At 24.0% G+C, this 16529-nt stretch overlaps 7 protein-coding genes across 8 annotated transcripts; 3 read left to right on the top strand and 4 right to left on the bottom strand.

Moving 5' to 3' along the window:
• Nucleotides 1-66: 66 nt before the first annotated feature.
• LOC122853474 (TIMELESS-interacting protein) lies at nucleotides 67-2673 on the top strand. 2 transcript variants are annotated; one of them, XM_044153969.1, is made up of 3 exons: nucleotides 67-713; nucleotides 817-1002; nucleotides 1126-2673. In XM_044153969.1, the coding sequence occupies exon 3, from the start codon at nucleotides 1161-1163 to the stop codon at nucleotides 2412-2414; it is 1254 nt and encodes a 417-aa protein (XP_044009904.1). In that variant the 5' UTR covers nucleotides 67-713; nucleotides 817-1002; nucleotides 1126-1160; the 3' UTR covers nucleotides 2415-2673. The 2 variants fall into 2 exon arrangements, with proteins under 2 accessions (XP_044009904.1, XP_044009905.1); XM_044153970.1 differs by having other exon boundaries at nucleotides 817-1006.
• Nucleotides 2554-3220, bottom strand: LOC122853479 (U6 snRNA-associated Sm-like protein LSm6). The gene is made up of 3 exons (XM_044153976.1): nucleotides 2991-3220; nucleotides 2806-2896; nucleotides 2554-2730 (listed from the first exon to the last, which is right to left on the bottom strand). The coding sequence occupies exons 2-3, from the start codon at nucleotides 2894-2896 to the stop codon at nucleotides 2582-2584; spliced, it is 240 nt and encodes a 79-aa protein (XP_044009911.1). The 5' UTR covers nucleotides 2991-3220; the 3' UTR covers nucleotides 2554-2581.
• A 138-nt stretch (nucleotides 3221-3358) lies between these two features.
• Nucleotides 3359-5991, bottom strand: LOC122853477 (lysophosphatidylserine lipase ABHD12-like). The gene is made up of 7 exons (XM_044153974.1): nucleotides 5714-5991; nucleotides 4891-5038; nucleotides 4545-4769; nucleotides 4249-4457; nucleotides 3759-4177; nucleotides 3565-3692; nucleotides 3359-3486 (listed from the first exon to the last, which is right to left on the bottom strand). The coding sequence occupies exons 2-7, from the start codon at nucleotides 4965-4967 to the stop codon at nucleotides 3453-3455; spliced, it is 1092 nt and encodes a 363-aa protein (XP_044009909.1). The 5' UTR covers nucleotides 4968-5038; nucleotides 5714-5991; the 3' UTR covers nucleotides 3359-3452.
• Nucleotides 5992-6126: 135 nt separating this feature from the next.
• Nucleotides 6127-8076, top strand: LOC122853476 (26S proteasome regulatory subunit 10B). Its single transcript, XM_044153972.1, has 6 exons — nucleotides 6127-6282; nucleotides 6465-6544; nucleotides 6627-6666; nucleotides 6756-6892; nucleotides 6961-7597; nucleotides 7676-8076. Exons 1-6 carry the CDS (start codon nucleotides 6183-6185, stop codon nucleotides 7864-7866), a joined length of 1185 nt encoding a protein of 394 aa, XP_044009907.1. The 5' UTR covers nucleotides 6127-6182; the 3' UTR covers nucleotides 7867-8076.
• Nucleotide 8077: 1 nt separating this feature from the next.
• On the bottom strand, nucleotides 8078-9281 carry LOC122853475 (tRNA (guanine-N(7)-)-methyltransferase non-catalytic subunit wdr4; the record flags this gene model as incomplete). The annotated part of the gene is made up of 1 exon (XM_044153971.1): nucleotides 8078-9281. A coding segment is annotated over exon 1 (1194 nt), but the record flags the coding sequence as incomplete, so codon positions are not given.
• Nucleotides 9282-9485: 204 nt separating this feature from the next.
• On the top strand, nucleotides 9486-11040 carry LOC122851143. Its single transcript, XM_044150194.1, has 4 exons — nucleotides 9486-9536; nucleotides 9623-9762; nucleotides 9836-10344; nucleotides 10414-11040. Exons 2-4 carry the CDS (start codon nucleotides 9666-9668, stop codon nucleotides 11038-11040), a joined length of 1233 nt encoding a protein of 410 aa, XP_044006129.1. The 5' UTR covers nucleotides 9486-9536; nucleotides 9623-9665.
• A 2209-nt stretch (nucleotides 11041-13249) lies between these two features.
• LOC122853472 (homer protein homolog 2-like) lies at nucleotides 13250-16003 on the bottom strand. The gene is made up of 5 exons (XM_044153966.1): nucleotides 15377-16003; nucleotides 14797-14953; nucleotides 14590-14721; nucleotides 13593-14504; nucleotides 13250-13521 (listed from the first exon to the last, which is right to left on the bottom strand). Exons 1-5 carry the CDS (start codon nucleotides 15400-15402, stop codon nucleotides 13336-13338), a joined length of 1413 nt encoding a protein of 470 aa, XP_044009901.1. The 5' UTR covers nucleotides 15403-16003; the 3' UTR covers nucleotides 13250-13335.
• Between the last annotated feature and the right edge of the window lie 526 nt (nucleotides 16004-16529).

Raw genomic sequence — 16529 nt, 5'->3', positions numbered from 1 at the left:
TGGCAAATATGAAATACATATATGTACGATGCATATATTTACCATTATTAATATATATTTATTATCATCTACATCATGTGATGTTATGTTTTTTTATAATCATCATGAGAAAAAAAAAATTTTCCTTTTTCGTAACATTCAAAGTCCAATAACGATGCTATTTTTTTTTTTTTTTTTCATACAAGTACGTAGGTATTTTTTCAGTGTAGTGTGCACACATTCGCATACACAATACAATAATAATATAATACTTGTTTTATTTATTTATTATTATAGGTGCCTATATTATTATTTTTAATTTTCCGGCAAAATCATCAAACTATACCTTAATATTAAATCATATATTGGTGTGTGTGTGTGTATTTTTTTTTCTCTCTCTTTATTATTCCTGTTGATAATAATTAATAATTATGATTTATGCATGTATGTATATCGATAAATACTGCCCTTGTGTCATGTAAAATATTATTTTGTTAGAGTTTTTTTATCTCTACTACAAAAAAATCAAATAACGCATAAATAGAGATTATTATATACTAATTTTACATATTATATTGTTATAACACAACAAGTTAAATAATTAATAAATATAAAACAAATAAACACAAGCAATAATATGCCACTCCATATAAATGAAAATATTACAACTTCTACTACTACCACCACCAACAACATCCATAATAATAACAACAACAACAACAATGGTAGTAATGGTTTGTAGATTACATATATATTTTATTATTTTACCTATATTAAATATCATTATAATATATAAGTAGGTATATTTAAACAATATAGAAAATTCAATAATTACAGAGCAACAAGCAACAGTACGTGAAATAACTCAAACAGACAAGTTGAATAAATTATTGTTGGAATCTGTGCTAAAACGATTGAGTAAAACTGGTGAAATTGATAAATTTGTTGGTGAAAATCAGCATCAAGAAGACGACATTGATAACACTGATTTTTAAATACAACAAAAATAATAATAATAATTAAGTAAGTAAGTACATAAGTAAGCACGTACTTTTTCTATTTTTCTTTTTTAATATTGAGGTTATCTAGTTTATACTTATTTGAGTATTTAATTACTTTGTTTGTTGTTGTTTTTTTTTTTTTTAGATTCAATCAAAAAAAAATAAATAAATAAATAAATTATGTCTCATATTGGTGGAAATGATGATGGTGATGATGATGGACATGTGGCATTGTCTGACAATGAACATTCAGACAACGAAAGACAAAACAATCATTCTGATAATCATGACAGCAATAATGATAATGACAATGATAATGATAATGCACGTAGAATTGATCCAACAGCTTCTCGTAAAAAACGTATAGTACGTAATCCTCAAGTAAAATTAAATGCTGAACGTTTACGTGGTGCTAAAGGGGTTCAAACAATTGAAGAATATTTTAAGGGTTTTAAATGGCAAGGAAAAAATCATGAGGCATCAGATTTAAATAAAATAATGAAAAGAATGGAACATTGGGGTCATAGGCTATATCCAAAATATAATTTTGATGATTTGTTGGATAAATTATCAATACTTGGTGCTAAAAGAGAGGTACAGGTATTTCTAACAAAATACAGAAAAAATATGCTCAATGATGATTTAATTTCAACTGATGTGAATAATTTAAATGATGATGATGATAATAATGATAATAATGATGATAATGTTAATCATAATTTTAATAATAATAATGATAATGCTGAGTCTGTTGATGACTTTGATCGTCTTATTGCTGAACAATTGGAAAAAACAAGACAATCTTTTTCTCAAGAACCATCATTGTCATCATTGTCACAAGTTAATAATAATAATAATAATAATAATAATAATAGTGCATCATTTGAAAATACAAATTTATCATCAACAATACAACCACAAAGCAAAATTATTAATGATGAAGAAACTAAAAAACGAATTGAAAGAAATCGTCAAATGGCTTTGGCTAAAAGAATGTCAAGAATTAAAGCCAATTTGGAAGAAACTAAAGAGACTGCAACATCTCAATTACAATTACAAATATTGGATAATAATTATATAAGTACTAATGAAACTATTATTATGACTAATGATAATCAAAGTCAAGTAGAATTTGAAACAACAATTGAAAATAAAAAAAATAATGATACAACAATCATTGATAATAATTCATCACAAGTTGATAGTCAACAACAACAGCAACATGATGATGATAATAATTATGAAAAAGAAGCATTACCGAATGATGAGGTGAATTCATCTCATGAAAATTTATTATCAAATGTTTCATCTTCAATTGTTGATGAGGATCCATTAATCAATACATATGGTAAAAGACCTCTTACTAATGATGAACTTGATGAAGAAATTGATAAAGTTGTCAACAATTTTATAAGAAAACGTCAAACAAAATAATAATAATAATAATTTAAGGATGACCATGTTATTTGATAGAAATAAAAATGCCACAATAATTTCTTAATTTTTTTGTGTTGTTATTATTATTATTGTTATTTTCAAGAATCAATTATATCCTATTTATAAAAAGTTTTTTTTTTTTTTTTTTTAAAAAATAGATAAATTCAAGTTCTTCTTTTTTGTGTGCTAATATAAAGTACATTGTTTCCTCTTATAAATGCATCACCATATTTATTTTTCAATTGGCCATTAACATATTCTTCAGTTTGCTCCAGAGCAATATTCATGTAACCATCAAGACAGGCAAGTACACCTTGAAGACAACATAAAAAATATATGTATTATTATTTATTTCAAGTACATTGTATTTATCATTTATATTAATTACCTCGATAATCAACACCACTGTTTAATTTAACAACAACTGGTCTACCATGAATTTGTTGAATAAATTGTGACAAAGCTTCTTTACGACTCATCTGTTGATGATTTTAAGGTTATTATAATTATTCAATTATTAAATATTTGTTTATTAAAGCCTATATGTATATATATTAAATTAAATAATATTACCTTGATTATAATAATGTTTTACTATTATTATTGAAATTAAAGTTGTATATTGTTTATTAAGTGGATATGTACAACAACTTGATTGACACTTTGTTGTATTTATTTTGGAATTTGGATTCACATGTGTGCACACACAAGATCATTCAATAATAATAATAACAGTAATACACAAAAAGAGAGAGAGAGAGAAAGCATGACGCCATTTTTTAGAGGGAAAATCCAAATTCAATGATATGTTATTCTTTGATATAAATAATATTTGTATTTTTATTATTAATAATATGTTATACAGATATACAATACTTTGTGTTTATTTTTTAAAATATTAGGCATAATTAAAACATGCACACACACACACATATAAATACTAATTATGAAATAGAGTCAGCAAAACAATTTGATTTTTATATTAGATGATGTTAAAAAAATTTGTACATAAATATATCTTGTTTATTATTTGATTTATTTACTTGATGTTACTTCGGAAACAAATTTTCTGAAATAAATAAATAGATATTAATATTATATAATGAGTAATGACAATAAAAACAAATAAATAAATAAATAATCTTACTCGATAATACTCGGCAATAAATCATATCGACAAATGTACTTGTGACCAAATCCAAGTTTACCACTTATTCTTGTCATTTGTATTTTTTTAGTATCATTATTATGTAATTTTAAAGCAGCTTTAAACAACTATAAAATAATGGCAATAATAATTATTTATCTAATATTGTAATGATAGATTAAATATATATTTACCTTTTCACCAAGTGCAAATGGTATAACTCTGTCATCTTCAGCATGCATTATCATGATTGAACATTTTATGTTACCAATGTGTTTGTCAGATTCAAATCTCAAATGATTATGATAATATGGTGAAACAATAAGCCACTCAAACCATGGTAAATGTTTAAATATTTGAGCAAATGGATGTTGTCGTAATTCATCAGCAATATTATTAAATGGTGATTCTAAAAAAAGACCAGCTGGATGTATATCATTGTCAATTGCAATTTTAGCCAATGTATGAGATGATACACCAGTACCAAGTGAATGTCCCCATACAAATATTAAATTTGAATTATCAACAATATTGTATAGCCATTTAAATACATGTGTACTATCATAAACAACTCCACTTTCTGATAAATCTGCTGCATCACTATCACCATAGCCTAAATAATAATAATAATAATTTTAACAATGAAATAAAATAAATAATCAATCAATCAATCAATCAACTTACTTCGATAGTCAAATGTTATTACATGATAATCAAGTTTTTGAAATAATTTGTATAATTCAATTCTGTGACTGCTTGCTCTATTACCACTATTACCATGCATATAAAGTATAACTGGTTTTTTAGTATTTTTTAAAACGTTATCAAAATATTCATCAGTAATATTATTGGTGCTATTGTTGTCATTTATTAATGACTCTGGTAATAATTGCCTAGTTAAAATAATAATAATAATAATAATAATCAATGAAAATATTTTTTATTTAAAAAAATACAACAACAGACAATTAAGTACTTACCAAAGGCCAATTTTAACATTTTCATTTGTATGTAAATAAAAATTTCTAGCTCCTTGAACATTGAGTATTTCGGGTTTGTCAAATTCAACATTGACAGGCCAATATACAAAATTAAGAAATAAAATTTTTTTTTGTATTGTATATGAATAGTGAAATACAAGTGGTAGTATTCCAAATATTATTAAATAACAAACTATTATTATTTTCATAATCCATAATAAAAATCTGAAATTAAAATAATAATAATAATAATATTAATAATTTTAATAAATATTAAATTAACAAGCTACTACATATACCTAATATTATTATTATTATTATCATTAAAATCAAATTTACAACTTACATTCCTGTGTGCCAAATATCGAGAGCAATAAAGGGCAAGCAGACACCAGCAAGCAGAATGCAATATGTTGACTTCATTTTTTTATTATATAATTTACTTATTATTAATAGTAAAAACCATCACCAATTAAATTTTGTTGTCTTATTAACTGTTAAAAAAATAATAATATATTATATTACCTGAACCAACAACTGTTTTTCATGCTCACACAAATATTTAAAAACAATAAATGTAATATGTATTAGTTATATCGTCAACAACTTGCAAAAGAGATAATGACTATTTGAAGGAAAAAAAAATAATATATGTAGGTATATACAAATATTTATTTATTTGTTTGAAATTTCAAGTGATTAATAAATTAATTAAATAACTATGTAATTAGATAATATGATTCATAATAAACAAGTCAACAAGTCAATATGACTCATTTACAACCAAAAAATAAATAAATTCAACTTTGATCTTTGTATAGCTACAAAAGCTTATACATATATGTACTTGTCTTTGTGTATTGTATAGGTATACGTATATAACAATGGCAAATAAATAATAATAATAATAACAACAGCTAATCTATTAAATATCTACCTTTTAAAAAACTTTTTCTTCAAGATGCAATAAACCATTTCTAAGCAAGACAATGTTCAATAAATTATATTATCCAAATGTAGGTATATTAGATTGTTGACAAATGACAATTTATTTTACTTTTCACACAGATATTATTAATTTTATCAATTTGAATTATTTGACTGCTAATTTTTTAATATTTAATGATGATAATGATGATGTTGAAATAAATATAAAAAATAATATTTACATGTAATAATTGTATTGGCTAATAATCACTTTCACATGAAAATAATTGATGATTGTTGTTATCTATGTTGAAAAAAAAATAAAAAATATAATTTGGTGGTCACAAACATCTGTGGTCATTTTAATAATATCCAATTTCATTTAATTGCACAATTAATCACTTTTTAAGTAAATTATATATTTTTGCAAATACATATCAAGAAGGTACATAATATGATGATGATGATGATGATGACAACAGTGCCAATGTAAATAATAATAATACACATCAGCTGTATGGTGGAATGTGTGGAAAATTCCAAATTTTAATTTAATCGTGCTGCCCTCTTGAAAATATCAAATGTACTATATTGACAATAATGTGTGTGTGTGTGTGTGTATGTGTTACGTATATGTATTATGTATGGGTGTGATGATGAGTATTGAGCATTATACAGCAAAATATTTTAAAAACGTCAGTCAAAAATAAAATGGCATCCATAACTATGGATTCTGCTCGTGAAAAAGGTCTTCAAGATTACAGAAAAAAACTTCTTGAGCATAAAGAGGTTGAGTCTCGTCTCAAAGAGAGTAAGTTTTATTATTTATAATTAATATAAAAAAACATTTTGTATATTTACATTTATTTATTTAGTTTTTTGTCAAATATTACAAATGGATTATAGCCTATCTTTTTGTCTGTTGCTGTTGCCTCTTGGTGTTGCTGTGTGTACAATAATCATTAACATTAAATAAATATTATTATTTTACAGTGCGAGAACACCTCAAAGATCTTACAAAACAATATGACAAATCTGAAAATGATTTAAAAGCTCTTCAAAGTGTTGGCCAAGTATGTTTTTATAATTTAATTGAAATATCTATAATTTTATTAATAATAATAATAATAATAATAATTTTTATTTGTTATTTAGATTGTTGGTGAAGTATTGAAACAACTTACAGAAGAAAAATGTAAGTTGATTAAAATTACTTTTTGTATTAAGCCTACTTGTATTAAATTAATAATACATTTTTGTTTTTTTTTTTTTTTTTTTGTTTAGTCATTGTAAAAGCTACAAATGGTCCTCGATATGTTGTTGGTTGTAGACGTCAATTGGATAAAAATAAATTAAAATCTGGTACTCGTGTAGCATTAGACATGACAACACTTACAATTATGAGATATTTACCTCGTGAGGTGAGTAATTAATTTGTTAATTAAATTTATCGTAGGTATATGTATTAATATAATAATGATAAAATTAGGTTGATCCATTGGTATACAACATGTCACATGAGGATCCAGGTGATGTAACATATTCAGCAATTGGTGGTTTATCTGAACAAATACGTGAACTTCGTGAGGTCATTGAATTACCATTATTAAATCCTGAATTATTTCAACGTGTTGGTATAACACCACCAAAAGGTTGTCTATTATATGGACCACCTGGTACTGGTAAAACTTTATTGGCTAGAGCTGTTGCAAGTCAACTTGATGCAAATTTTTTAAAAGTTGTATCAAGTGCCATTGTTGATAAATATATTGGTGAATCAGCAAGATTAATACGTGAAATGTTTAATTATGCACGTGATCATCAACCATGTATTATATTTATGGATGAAATTGATGCTATTGGTGGTCGAAGATTTTCTGAAGGTACAAGTGCTGATCGTGAAATTCAACGTACACTCATGGAATTACTTAATCAAATGGATGGTTTTGATTCACTTGGTCAAGTTAAAATGATTATGGCAACAAATAGACCAGATACATTGGATCCAGCATTATTACGTCCAGGTAGATTGGATAGAAAAATTGAAATACCATTGCCAAATGAACAAGCTAGACTTGAAATATTAAAAATACATGCTGGACCAATAGCAAAACACGGTGAAATTGGTAATTAACAATTTATTTATTTATTTATAAAAAATACTTGATAATAAATAATATATGTTTTTTCATTTTCATTAATAGATTATGAAGCTGTTGTTAAATTATCTGATGGTTTTAATGGTGCAGATTTACGTAATGTTTGTACTGAGGCTGGTCTTTTTGCAATTCGTCTTGAACGTGAATATGTTATTCAAGAAGATTTTATGAAAGCTGTAAGAAAAGTATCTGATAACAAAAAACTTGAATCCAAATTAGATTATAAGCCAGTTTAAATGATGATGATGATGATAATAATAATTATAATATTTCAATAAAACAATAAAGGTTTTTTTTTTTCTATAATATAATAAATTCAATAAATAAATAAATAAACAAACAAACAAAAAATTATATAATTCAAGAAAAATTATTTGTATTTAACAAAAATGATACATGAAAAAAATAGTAGTTATTACAATACAAATTTTTTTATTATTTCTCAATTCTTGATTTTTTTTTTTCCTTGTACTCTTGAACATTGTCAAATTTTCTTTTATACAAAATTGGATAAAAAATTTGATTATTGACATTATTTTCAAGTTTAATCCATGATTTATTTAATTTATCAAGTTTATCATTATATTCAATATCTTGGATAAACATTTCATCATTATTATTAAACTTATAAACTTGCACACCACTTTTCAGCAACATCCATAATTTATCATTTGCAAAATGTACTTGAATTGGTTCATCATCAATAATAATTGATTGTAAAAATTTAATATTATCATTATCATTGACAATTGTTATTGATCCTGTTATTTTGTATAAAAGTACAAGTCCACTTCCATAAAATGTCAATAATATCAATGATGATGAATTGTTGTTGTTGTTGTTGTTGGGTATTATTGTTGATATGAGATGTTTAACTGGTAATGTTTCAATTGGATCAGTCAACTCAAGATCATTTAGACTTTCATTTAAATGTACAATATCTTTACATTTAATTTTATCAGAATAATTAATGGAATTCATTTCTTGGCCATTTTTATATTGCCAAAATTTAACAAATCCATCACCACCAGCTGATGCAATAATACTTGAATCATGTGGTAATTGACATATATTACTAACAAATTTAGTATGACCCAAACAAAATGATTGTATATTGTATGAATTTTTAAATTTAGATACACGTATTTTTTCATCTCTATCAGCAGTTATAATATATTTATTATCTTTTGTAACAAGTACATCCAATAACATTGATAAATGTCCAAGAATAAGTTTACCAGGTTCATCAGGTTTACTCAATGAATAAAGATAAGCATCACCAGATTTATCAGCAACAATAATATCATTATTTGGTGTTAATCTAACTCTACTTGCTGCTCTAATTAATGTTCTATTTGACACTAATTTATTATTATTTAATCTGTCATATAAACATAATTGTTTACGATTTGTACATAAACATATGTATTTACCATCATTGGAATATTCAATTGAGGTTATTCCATGACATGTATCAACATCTGAATTGTTGTGTTGTTTTAATAAATTATTACTTGTATTTGTAATAATATTTATATTTGGAATTTTCAATATTGATTCTTCTCCATTATTTATATTGTAAATTAATATATTTTCACAACTACAAACAATTATAAAAGAGCCATGCACTGAAAAACTCATGTTGCCTGTTTGTCGTTTGACCACGTTTGACTCAGTTTTGACTTTTTAGTTTTTATATAAATAGTCACAAAGTCACAACACGCAGATTTTTGCGCCTATTACTATATTTTACCTAGATATTGCTAGAAAAATTTAGTAATATCTAAATAGTATACAAGGTTTGAATAAAATTATAACATGCCAACATGGTCCTTTAATGATAATTGATACATATAATATAAACAATAATAAGGTTATATATGTAAATAGTCGAAACAAGTGTAAAGTAAGTCACCGCATGCTTGTAATAATAAATTTGTAAGTAATAAATATATAGATTAAATAAATATCAATATTGATTATTCTTTTTAGATATACCTATACCTATTGTATACTGTCACCACCACTCAGCATCATGATGATGATGATGACAATTGAGCATGTTAATGATGATTGCTTGGCTGAAATATTCATGTATGTGCCAGCATATGAAAGACCAAACATTGCATTGGGTAAGATAAATTATTTAATTTAAAAAATTATTATTTACAGTATAATGACAATTAATTAATTTAATTTTTTTAGTATGCAAAAATTGGAAAAGAGCTCTTGATAATGCTTGGTTTAATGTCAAAAAAATTGAACTAACTCATTGGGAGTATGACGAGTATCCAAATTTTTTAAAGAAAAATTATCCAACAATAGATAGACAATTTAATTTTTTAAAATCACTGCTTTATAAATGTGGTCGTTATTTACGAGAATTAGACTTGTCAGTCTATCCTAAATGTAACATACTGCCAATTATTAATGAGTATTGTCCAAATCTCGAAAAACTTGGAATAAGAATCGATAATATTGATGATATTGATGATGCAATATTAAGTAATGCATTTACAAATCTTTCTAAACTAAAAGTATTAAAAATTATATTTCATCGTTGTCTTTGTGGTGTGGATTCATTGGTACCTACAACTTTAATTAATTCATTGTTAAACGTTGCTGATACATTGACTGATCTCAGTATGTTAAATTGGCCTGAAGCCATGCAGCTTGAGGAGGAGAACGCTCATTTTCCAGAAGAAATGACTAATGTAACTATATAACTTAAATTTTATATACATATATACATAAATTTTTTACGTGGATTATTTATTTTGCAGGTGATTTCTCAACTAAAGGCCTTAAAAAAATTTGTAGTTGCTGGCTTAGAATGTCACAAAAGTTTATATGACTATGTGCACAATTCTAAAACAATAAAAAACTTTTTTGGCAACGCTTGTTACATTCAAGGAAAAATTAATAAAAAAAAAGAGCTCTTTAAAAATATCGAGGAATTAGATATTATGTATTTTCCAATTGACGATGATGGTATATATCATATTGCTAACACTATGAAACAATTACAGATACTACATGCATCATGTGAATTTCTAACTGATGCTGGTATCGTTGCATGTACAAAAATGAAAAATTTAAAATATCTTGATTTTTTGGGCTCTAATAACACCACTGACTCCTCAATTAAATTGCTTAAAAATTTTATAGATTTAAATTTACCACACAGCAAAAAAATTACTGAGGAATCAGTCACTAAAGTTCTCGAAAATTCACCAGAGATGCGAACTTTTTTAGTTGTAGACACAAGTATAACTCATAAATTTATTGAAAAAGCAGCAGAAATATCAAGAAATCGTAAAAGGCAATTAAGTTTATGGGTATCACGTGAACATAAAATGTCTAATACACAAGTTAAATATGAATATTTAACTGTTAAATATCACATATAAGATGAAAATTTAATATAATTATAAATTCAATTATTTCAGAGTTAATCTTATAATTATAATTAATTGTATTTCTTTTTTTTTAATAAAAATTTTTATTCTTGCAATGTAGATTTATAATGAATAAATTAATATGTTTTTATGTTATGTTATATGGGTGTGTATACTGCTGCTCTATAATCTATATATATAGATGTGTGCATTATGGTTTCAATTTATTTTATTATTATAATTTTCAAGTGATTTTGTTGTGATTGATGTTACTTTTTACAATATATAATATAATAATATTTTCAGTCAATATACTATTACTGTGGCAGGTAATAAATACAATTATATGTTTTTTTTTTTTTTTTTTTTCAATTATTAGCGTCTTTGTATGTGCATTTGCAAATTCAATTTTAGTTTTTTTATTAAAGAGATTTAAATTTAAAATACACACGTCAAATATTTATTTTTTTTTCATATAAAATGCTAAATATATAAGTAGGTAAATAGCTAGGTAGGTACCACTCAGAGAATCATTTGTTTTTTAAATAATATTATTGAAAAAATAAATGATAATATTATTGTACAGTGTGAGCAAAATAATTAATGATAAATTATATTGTTAAAAATTCTTCATGCACACACAAACAATGACACACAGTGATAATGACACATATTTCAAAAATAATAAATAATAATAATTATAATGATTTTAAGTATATAAATACTTGTATATTCATTTAATCAATATATACGTACAGCATCATGTACACTTGCATATTATCAATCATTTTTTATACATTTTGACATGATCATTATTTGATAAAAATTATTATTATATAAACTAAATATTTAACAATAATAATAATAATAACAATAATGATACATGTAAATGCACTTGTTTGTTTTTTAAATATAATAATAATAATATTTAAATTTTAAATAGCAAAGCTTCCAACATCCCTGATATTTTTTTTTTTATTTTGTTTACATTGAATAATATAATTTAAATTACTTAATTATATATTATTTTACTATTTTTAGGGTTTTATTGATTTAATTTTTTAGACAATTTAAAATTTAATCAATAAACGTATTAATATAACAATACTCATTAGATTTAATATATATATATATATAATTAAAATGTTGCTAATTATTATTATTATTATTATTATTGGCATGTATTATTGTGCTCATTTTCATCATTTTACATTTGTTGCTGTTTTTGTTGTTGTTGTTATTAACAATATTTAAAATAATAATTTATTTATTTATTTAGTTATTACTTTTGGACTTTCCAATTAAAAAGATTCTTTACAATAAATTGCATTTATTTATTATATTATATATTAAATTCAACATTATATTATTTTTTTCATTTCAATTTATTTATTTATAAAATCGTTTTGGTAGAAAAAATTGGACGACGGATAGGCATTTCGTTATAATTAATTCAAATAAAAGTAGTCTTTCACCAAGAGTTGTTTAATAATAATAATAAAATTTCATTGAAAAAAAAAAAAAAAAAAAAACAAATTTTATAATGTAAAAAATAAATAAATGGCCATGAAAACATATCAATTATTTTATTAATTTGATATGTTTTTTACGTACTTGTAATTTTATTATTATTATTATTCACGTAACTCTACAATAATATAAAAAAAAAGCTCTTGTTATATATTTTTTTCTTTTTTTTTGAAAAACAATAATATAATCATTACCAATGTCATAATACAATTGAATAATAATTATAATTGTTTATAAAAAAATTCAGTCTCGTTGAGAAATAATAATATCATTTGTCATGTGTAGATTTTTTTTTTATCATCATCATCATTAAAAATATATTTAAAAAAAATGATAGTTTATTAATTAATATTCGTTTTTTCATGATTAAATTTATAATATTTTAAAATGGCATTTGTGCGTGGCAACGACGTGTTAGAAAAAAAATAAAATATAAATAATAATTAAATTAAATAACAAAATAAAAAATAAAAAGATGATAAAAAAGACGATATTAAATATTCAACATGAGATCAAGTAAGCTAATAATAATAATAAATAGTTTGACATTATCGCAAGATATGTATATGTTATATTATTTTGAATAACCGTCATTCTTTTCTTCCCGTTGCAGCACTCTACTTTTTTTTTATATTTTAAAATATTATTCATCAAATTAAAATTGATAATATTTGCCTATATAGTGTGTGTGTATTTACCTATCATAATATCAGGTCGTCGTTGCGTCCCCTACGTCACAATTTATTTTATTTCTTTTAATAAAAAAACAAAAACAAATTATGTCTGAAGTGTATTTGTTATTTCTCGATGAACTGTTGCTAAATCTTGTATATATCCAGCTAATCTTGAATTAAGAGTATCCAAATTTTGTTTTTGAACTCTATTTGCACCCATTGCAAGCTCAAGTTGTTCATGTACAACACTCAACATTTTACGTAATTCATCATTTTCTTTTTGCAAGGCCTAAAATAATCATAATTAAATATTAATTAAATAATATTAAAATAATATTAAATTATATTATATATACTCACCATAAAATCTTTATTTTTAGCTGCCATTGAAAATGCTTTTAATTCGTCATTTCTTGTTCTCAATTCATTTTCCAATGCTTCAACTCGTAATTTAAGTGCTTCACAATTACCCTCTGAAATTTTACCAGATTCTAATGAATCATATTTGGATTTAATTCGCATATTTTCTTCTTTATAAAGTTGCAATTGACGTTTCCATTCATCAACATTTGCTGTTGATTCTTGTAGTGCACTTGTTAATCTTGCATTATTCATCTTTAATGTTGATAATTCAACTTCCCATTTTTTAGCATTTGCTGAACTTTGACCAAGTGCAAGTTTAAGTCTATCATTTTCATATTTAAGTTGTGTATCTGATGATGATTGTTGTTGTTGTTGTCCAATTTTTCCTTGATGTTGTGGACTATCAGTATTTTGTTGATTCATATTAATTGATTGTTGCTGTTGTTGTTGTTGTAATAGTTGCTGTTGTTGTTGCTGTTGATGTTGTTGTTGTTGTTGTTGTTGTTGTTGTTGCTGCTGTTGTTGTTGTTGTTGCTGCTGCTGCTGCTGCTGCTGTTGTTGTTGTTGTTGTTGATGTTGTTGTCGAGCATAAATTGCATTTTTTAATTCGTCATCTGGTTTAATTTGTCCTGGTAATGGACTACTACTACTGCTAACTGATGATATACTATTTTGTGCAGATATCATATTTGTATTTGGATTTGGATTATTTGATGCAGACATATTTGAATTGATCATTGATGAATTTGGTGGATCAATAAGATCTTGTTCAGTTGAAGGCATACAAGAACGTTGTGTTATTGGACTAACATTTGTACTAGTTGATGGTGTTACTGATGAACTATTTGATTGAATTTTTGCTCCAGCAATTTTTGTTGCTTCTTTAACTTCATGAAATTTTTCAATAAACTAGAAATAAATAAAAATAAATAAATTGACATAACAAGTATTTTTTTTTAAAAATAAATAAATAAATATGATAATTGTTTTTTACTTTTCCTAGTTCAGCTTCTGATGAAAATCCCAATCCATAAACAGTATTGGCTCTGACATCTGACCATTGTCCAAATTTTTGTGATGTCTTGGTAAATGTCATATTTGGTGTTATTGTGCTATTAATGACAGCCTAAAATAATAAATAATAAATAATAAAAAGCTATAAAATATAAAATGTACCTAATATAATAAAAATGTATCATACCTTGGTACCTTCCACTGATATTATTCTGTACAAACTTCGTGTTGAATCATAGAAAAACGATACTGATACAGCAGCAGTTGATGCTGAAACCCATGACCGTTTAGTCTTGGGGTCGATGTGAAACACATGCGCTTTGCACGTGAATATTGGCTGCTCCCTTTTTTTTTTTTTTATTTCAATTAAAATCAATTTAACAATAAATAATAATGGTACATAATAATAATTATTATTATTATTATCAAGTACCTATAGTATTTTTTATATTAAAATAAATAGGTATAGGTATAAAACAAAAACTCTGTCTTTAATAAAATTAATTATTATTACTATCATCAATTAAATTGTAAAATAATAATTATAGCCAATTTATCAATTTATCAATTTATAATAGATAAATTAAACTTGTATTTTTTATTAGACCAACATGTAAATTATAATATTATACCTATATAGAAAAATTACTTTGGAGTAATGCTCATTATTTATCAAAGTTAATTTGAATATTTATATTTTTAATATAGTGATGATGAATTATGTATTATTATTAAATAAATATGATATGAGATATAAGTTAACTTACCCCATAGTTTCTTTTCCGGATGTCATAAAAGCTGCTTCTATATCCACTGGCACATATAATATATATTATTATCAATTATTAAACTTGAAAAAGTTAAATTCATTCAAGTTTCATTCATTTGTTGTTTGAAAAAAAATATTAAAAAATCACTTTTTTATAAAAAAAAAAAAACACTTTACTTTAAGTTGATTATTATTTAAAAATTTAATTCCGGCTAAATACTGTACATATATTTGTATTTATTTGCTTGGGTGTGTTAATAATAATAATATTTATATTTATATATCAACTATAAAATAGTACTTGTTTAAAAAAAACGATGATTATAATTTATACTGTCTCTATATGATAGTTAAATATGTAGATAGATAGAGATATATATACTTGATTTTATCTCATTGTAATAAAATACTTGTAGTAAATACTATTAATAGACAACAATAATAATAATAATAATCTACTATTTTTTACACTTGAAAATAAAAAATAAAAAAATTAAGAGAGACTAAAATAGTACCAATCATCTAGTAATAATATCATCAACAACACAACGTCAACTGATTGCAAATTTGCAAAATCTTTTTTCTCAGTAGCAGCACTAAACACTAAACAGCACCACCCACTCTCTCTTTAATCGATTTTTCTCTCGCTCTCTCTCTCTCTCTCTTTTACTCTAGTTGTACATAAATATAATAATAATAATAATATACTAATCATTCACATATACCTATCTACTATATTATTATTATTATTTCAATTATTTAATTATATCCAACACTTAATTGTGATTGGTCAAATATTAATTGGTATTTTTCTTGTAGACGAGACATCTTATTGGTCAAAATAAATATGTGTGCAAAACATGAAATTGCATGAAATAAAAAAAAACAACCACTATGTTTGTTTCTCACTCTAATTTGTTGTCATCTTTGTCACTCATACATAATACATATATATTTACAAATATCAAAACTTGGGTTATGTTATGATTCTAACAAGTAACAGCAGTAACAGGGCCAATAATAAATTATTTTTATAAACCAAAACAAAATTGAGATACATACTTATATATATCTATACTTATATTTTTTAATTAATTAAGATTAGTACCTATAATTTGTTTTTTTAATTTTTTGAAATAATTTTTTATAAA

Source organism: Aphidius gifuensis, linkage group LG3 (genome assembly GCF_014905175.1).
Source record: "Aphidius gifuensis isolate YNYX2018 linkage group LG3, ASM1490517v1, whole genome shotgun sequence".
Taxonomy (NCBI): domain Eukaryota; kingdom Metazoa; phylum Arthropoda; class Insecta; order Hymenoptera; family Braconidae; genus Aphidius; species Aphidius gifuensis.
The sequence above is the reverse complement of the archived record's forward strand: the minus strand, read 5'-3'. Positions and strand labels throughout refer to the sequence as shown.

Excerpts from the sequence above, each read along its gene's own strand:
- LOC122853474 (XM_044153969.1), top strand. The coding sequence starts at position 1,161 with ATGTCTCATATTGGTGGAAATGATGATGGTGATGATGATGGACATGTG.
- LOC122853479 (XM_044153976.1), bottom strand. The coding sequence starts at position 2,896 with ATGAGTCGTAAAGAAGCTTTGTCACAATTTATTCAACAAATTCATGGT. Across the intron at positions 2,731-2,805 it reads CAGTGGTGTTGATTATCGAG|GTGTACTTGCCTGTCTTGAT; the intron begins GTAATTAATATA and ends GTTGTCTTCAAG.
- LOC122853477 (XM_044153974.1), bottom strand. The coding sequence starts at position 4,967 with ATGAAGTCAACATATTGCATTCTGCTTGCTGGTGTCTGCTTGCCCTTT. Across the intron at positions 4,770-4,890 it reads GATATTTGGCACACAGGAAT|ATTTTTATTATGGATTATGA; the intron begins GTAAGTTGTAAA and ends TTTTAATTTCAG. Across the intron at positions 3,693-3,758 it reads CATTTGCACTTGGTGAAAAG|TTGTTTAAAGCTGCTTTAAA; the intron begins GTAAATATATAT and ends ATTATTTTATAG.
- LOC122853476 (XM_044153972.1), top strand. The coding sequence starts at position 6,183 with ATGGCATCCATAACTATGGATTCTGCTCGTGAAAAAGGTCTTCAAGAT. Across the intron at positions 6,667-6,755 it reads ACAACTTACAGAAGAAAAAT|TCATTGTAAAAGCTACAAAT; the intron begins GTAAGTTGATTA and ends TTTTTTGTTTAG. Across the intron at positions 6,893-6,960 it reads TGAGATATTTACCTCGTGAG|GTTGATCCATTGGTATACAA; the intron begins GTGAGTAATTAA and ends TGATAAAATTAG.
- LOC122851143 (XM_044150194.1), top strand. The coding sequence starts at position 9,666 with ATGATGATGATGATGACAATTGAGCATGTTAATGATGATTGCTTGGCT. Across the intron at positions 9,763-9,835 it reads AAGACCAAACATTGCATTGG|TATGCAAAAATTGGAAAAGA; the intron begins GTAAGATAAATT and ends TAATTTTTTTAG. Across the intron at positions 10,345-10,413 it reads TTCCAGAAGAAATGACTAAT|GTGATTTCTCAACTAAAGGC; the intron begins GTAACTATATAA and ends TTTATTTTGCAG.
- LOC122853472 (XM_044153966.1), bottom strand. The coding sequence starts at position 15,402 with ATGACATCCGGAAAAGAAACTATGGG. Across the intron at positions 14,954-15,376 it reads TCCGGAAAAGAAACTATGGG|GGAGCAGCCAATATTCACGT; the intron begins GTAAGTTAACTT and ends AAAAAAAAAAAG. Across the intron at positions 14,722-14,796 it reads TATCAGTGGAAGGTACCAAG|GCTGTCATTAATAGCACAAT; the intron begins GTATGATACATT and ends TTATTATTTTAG.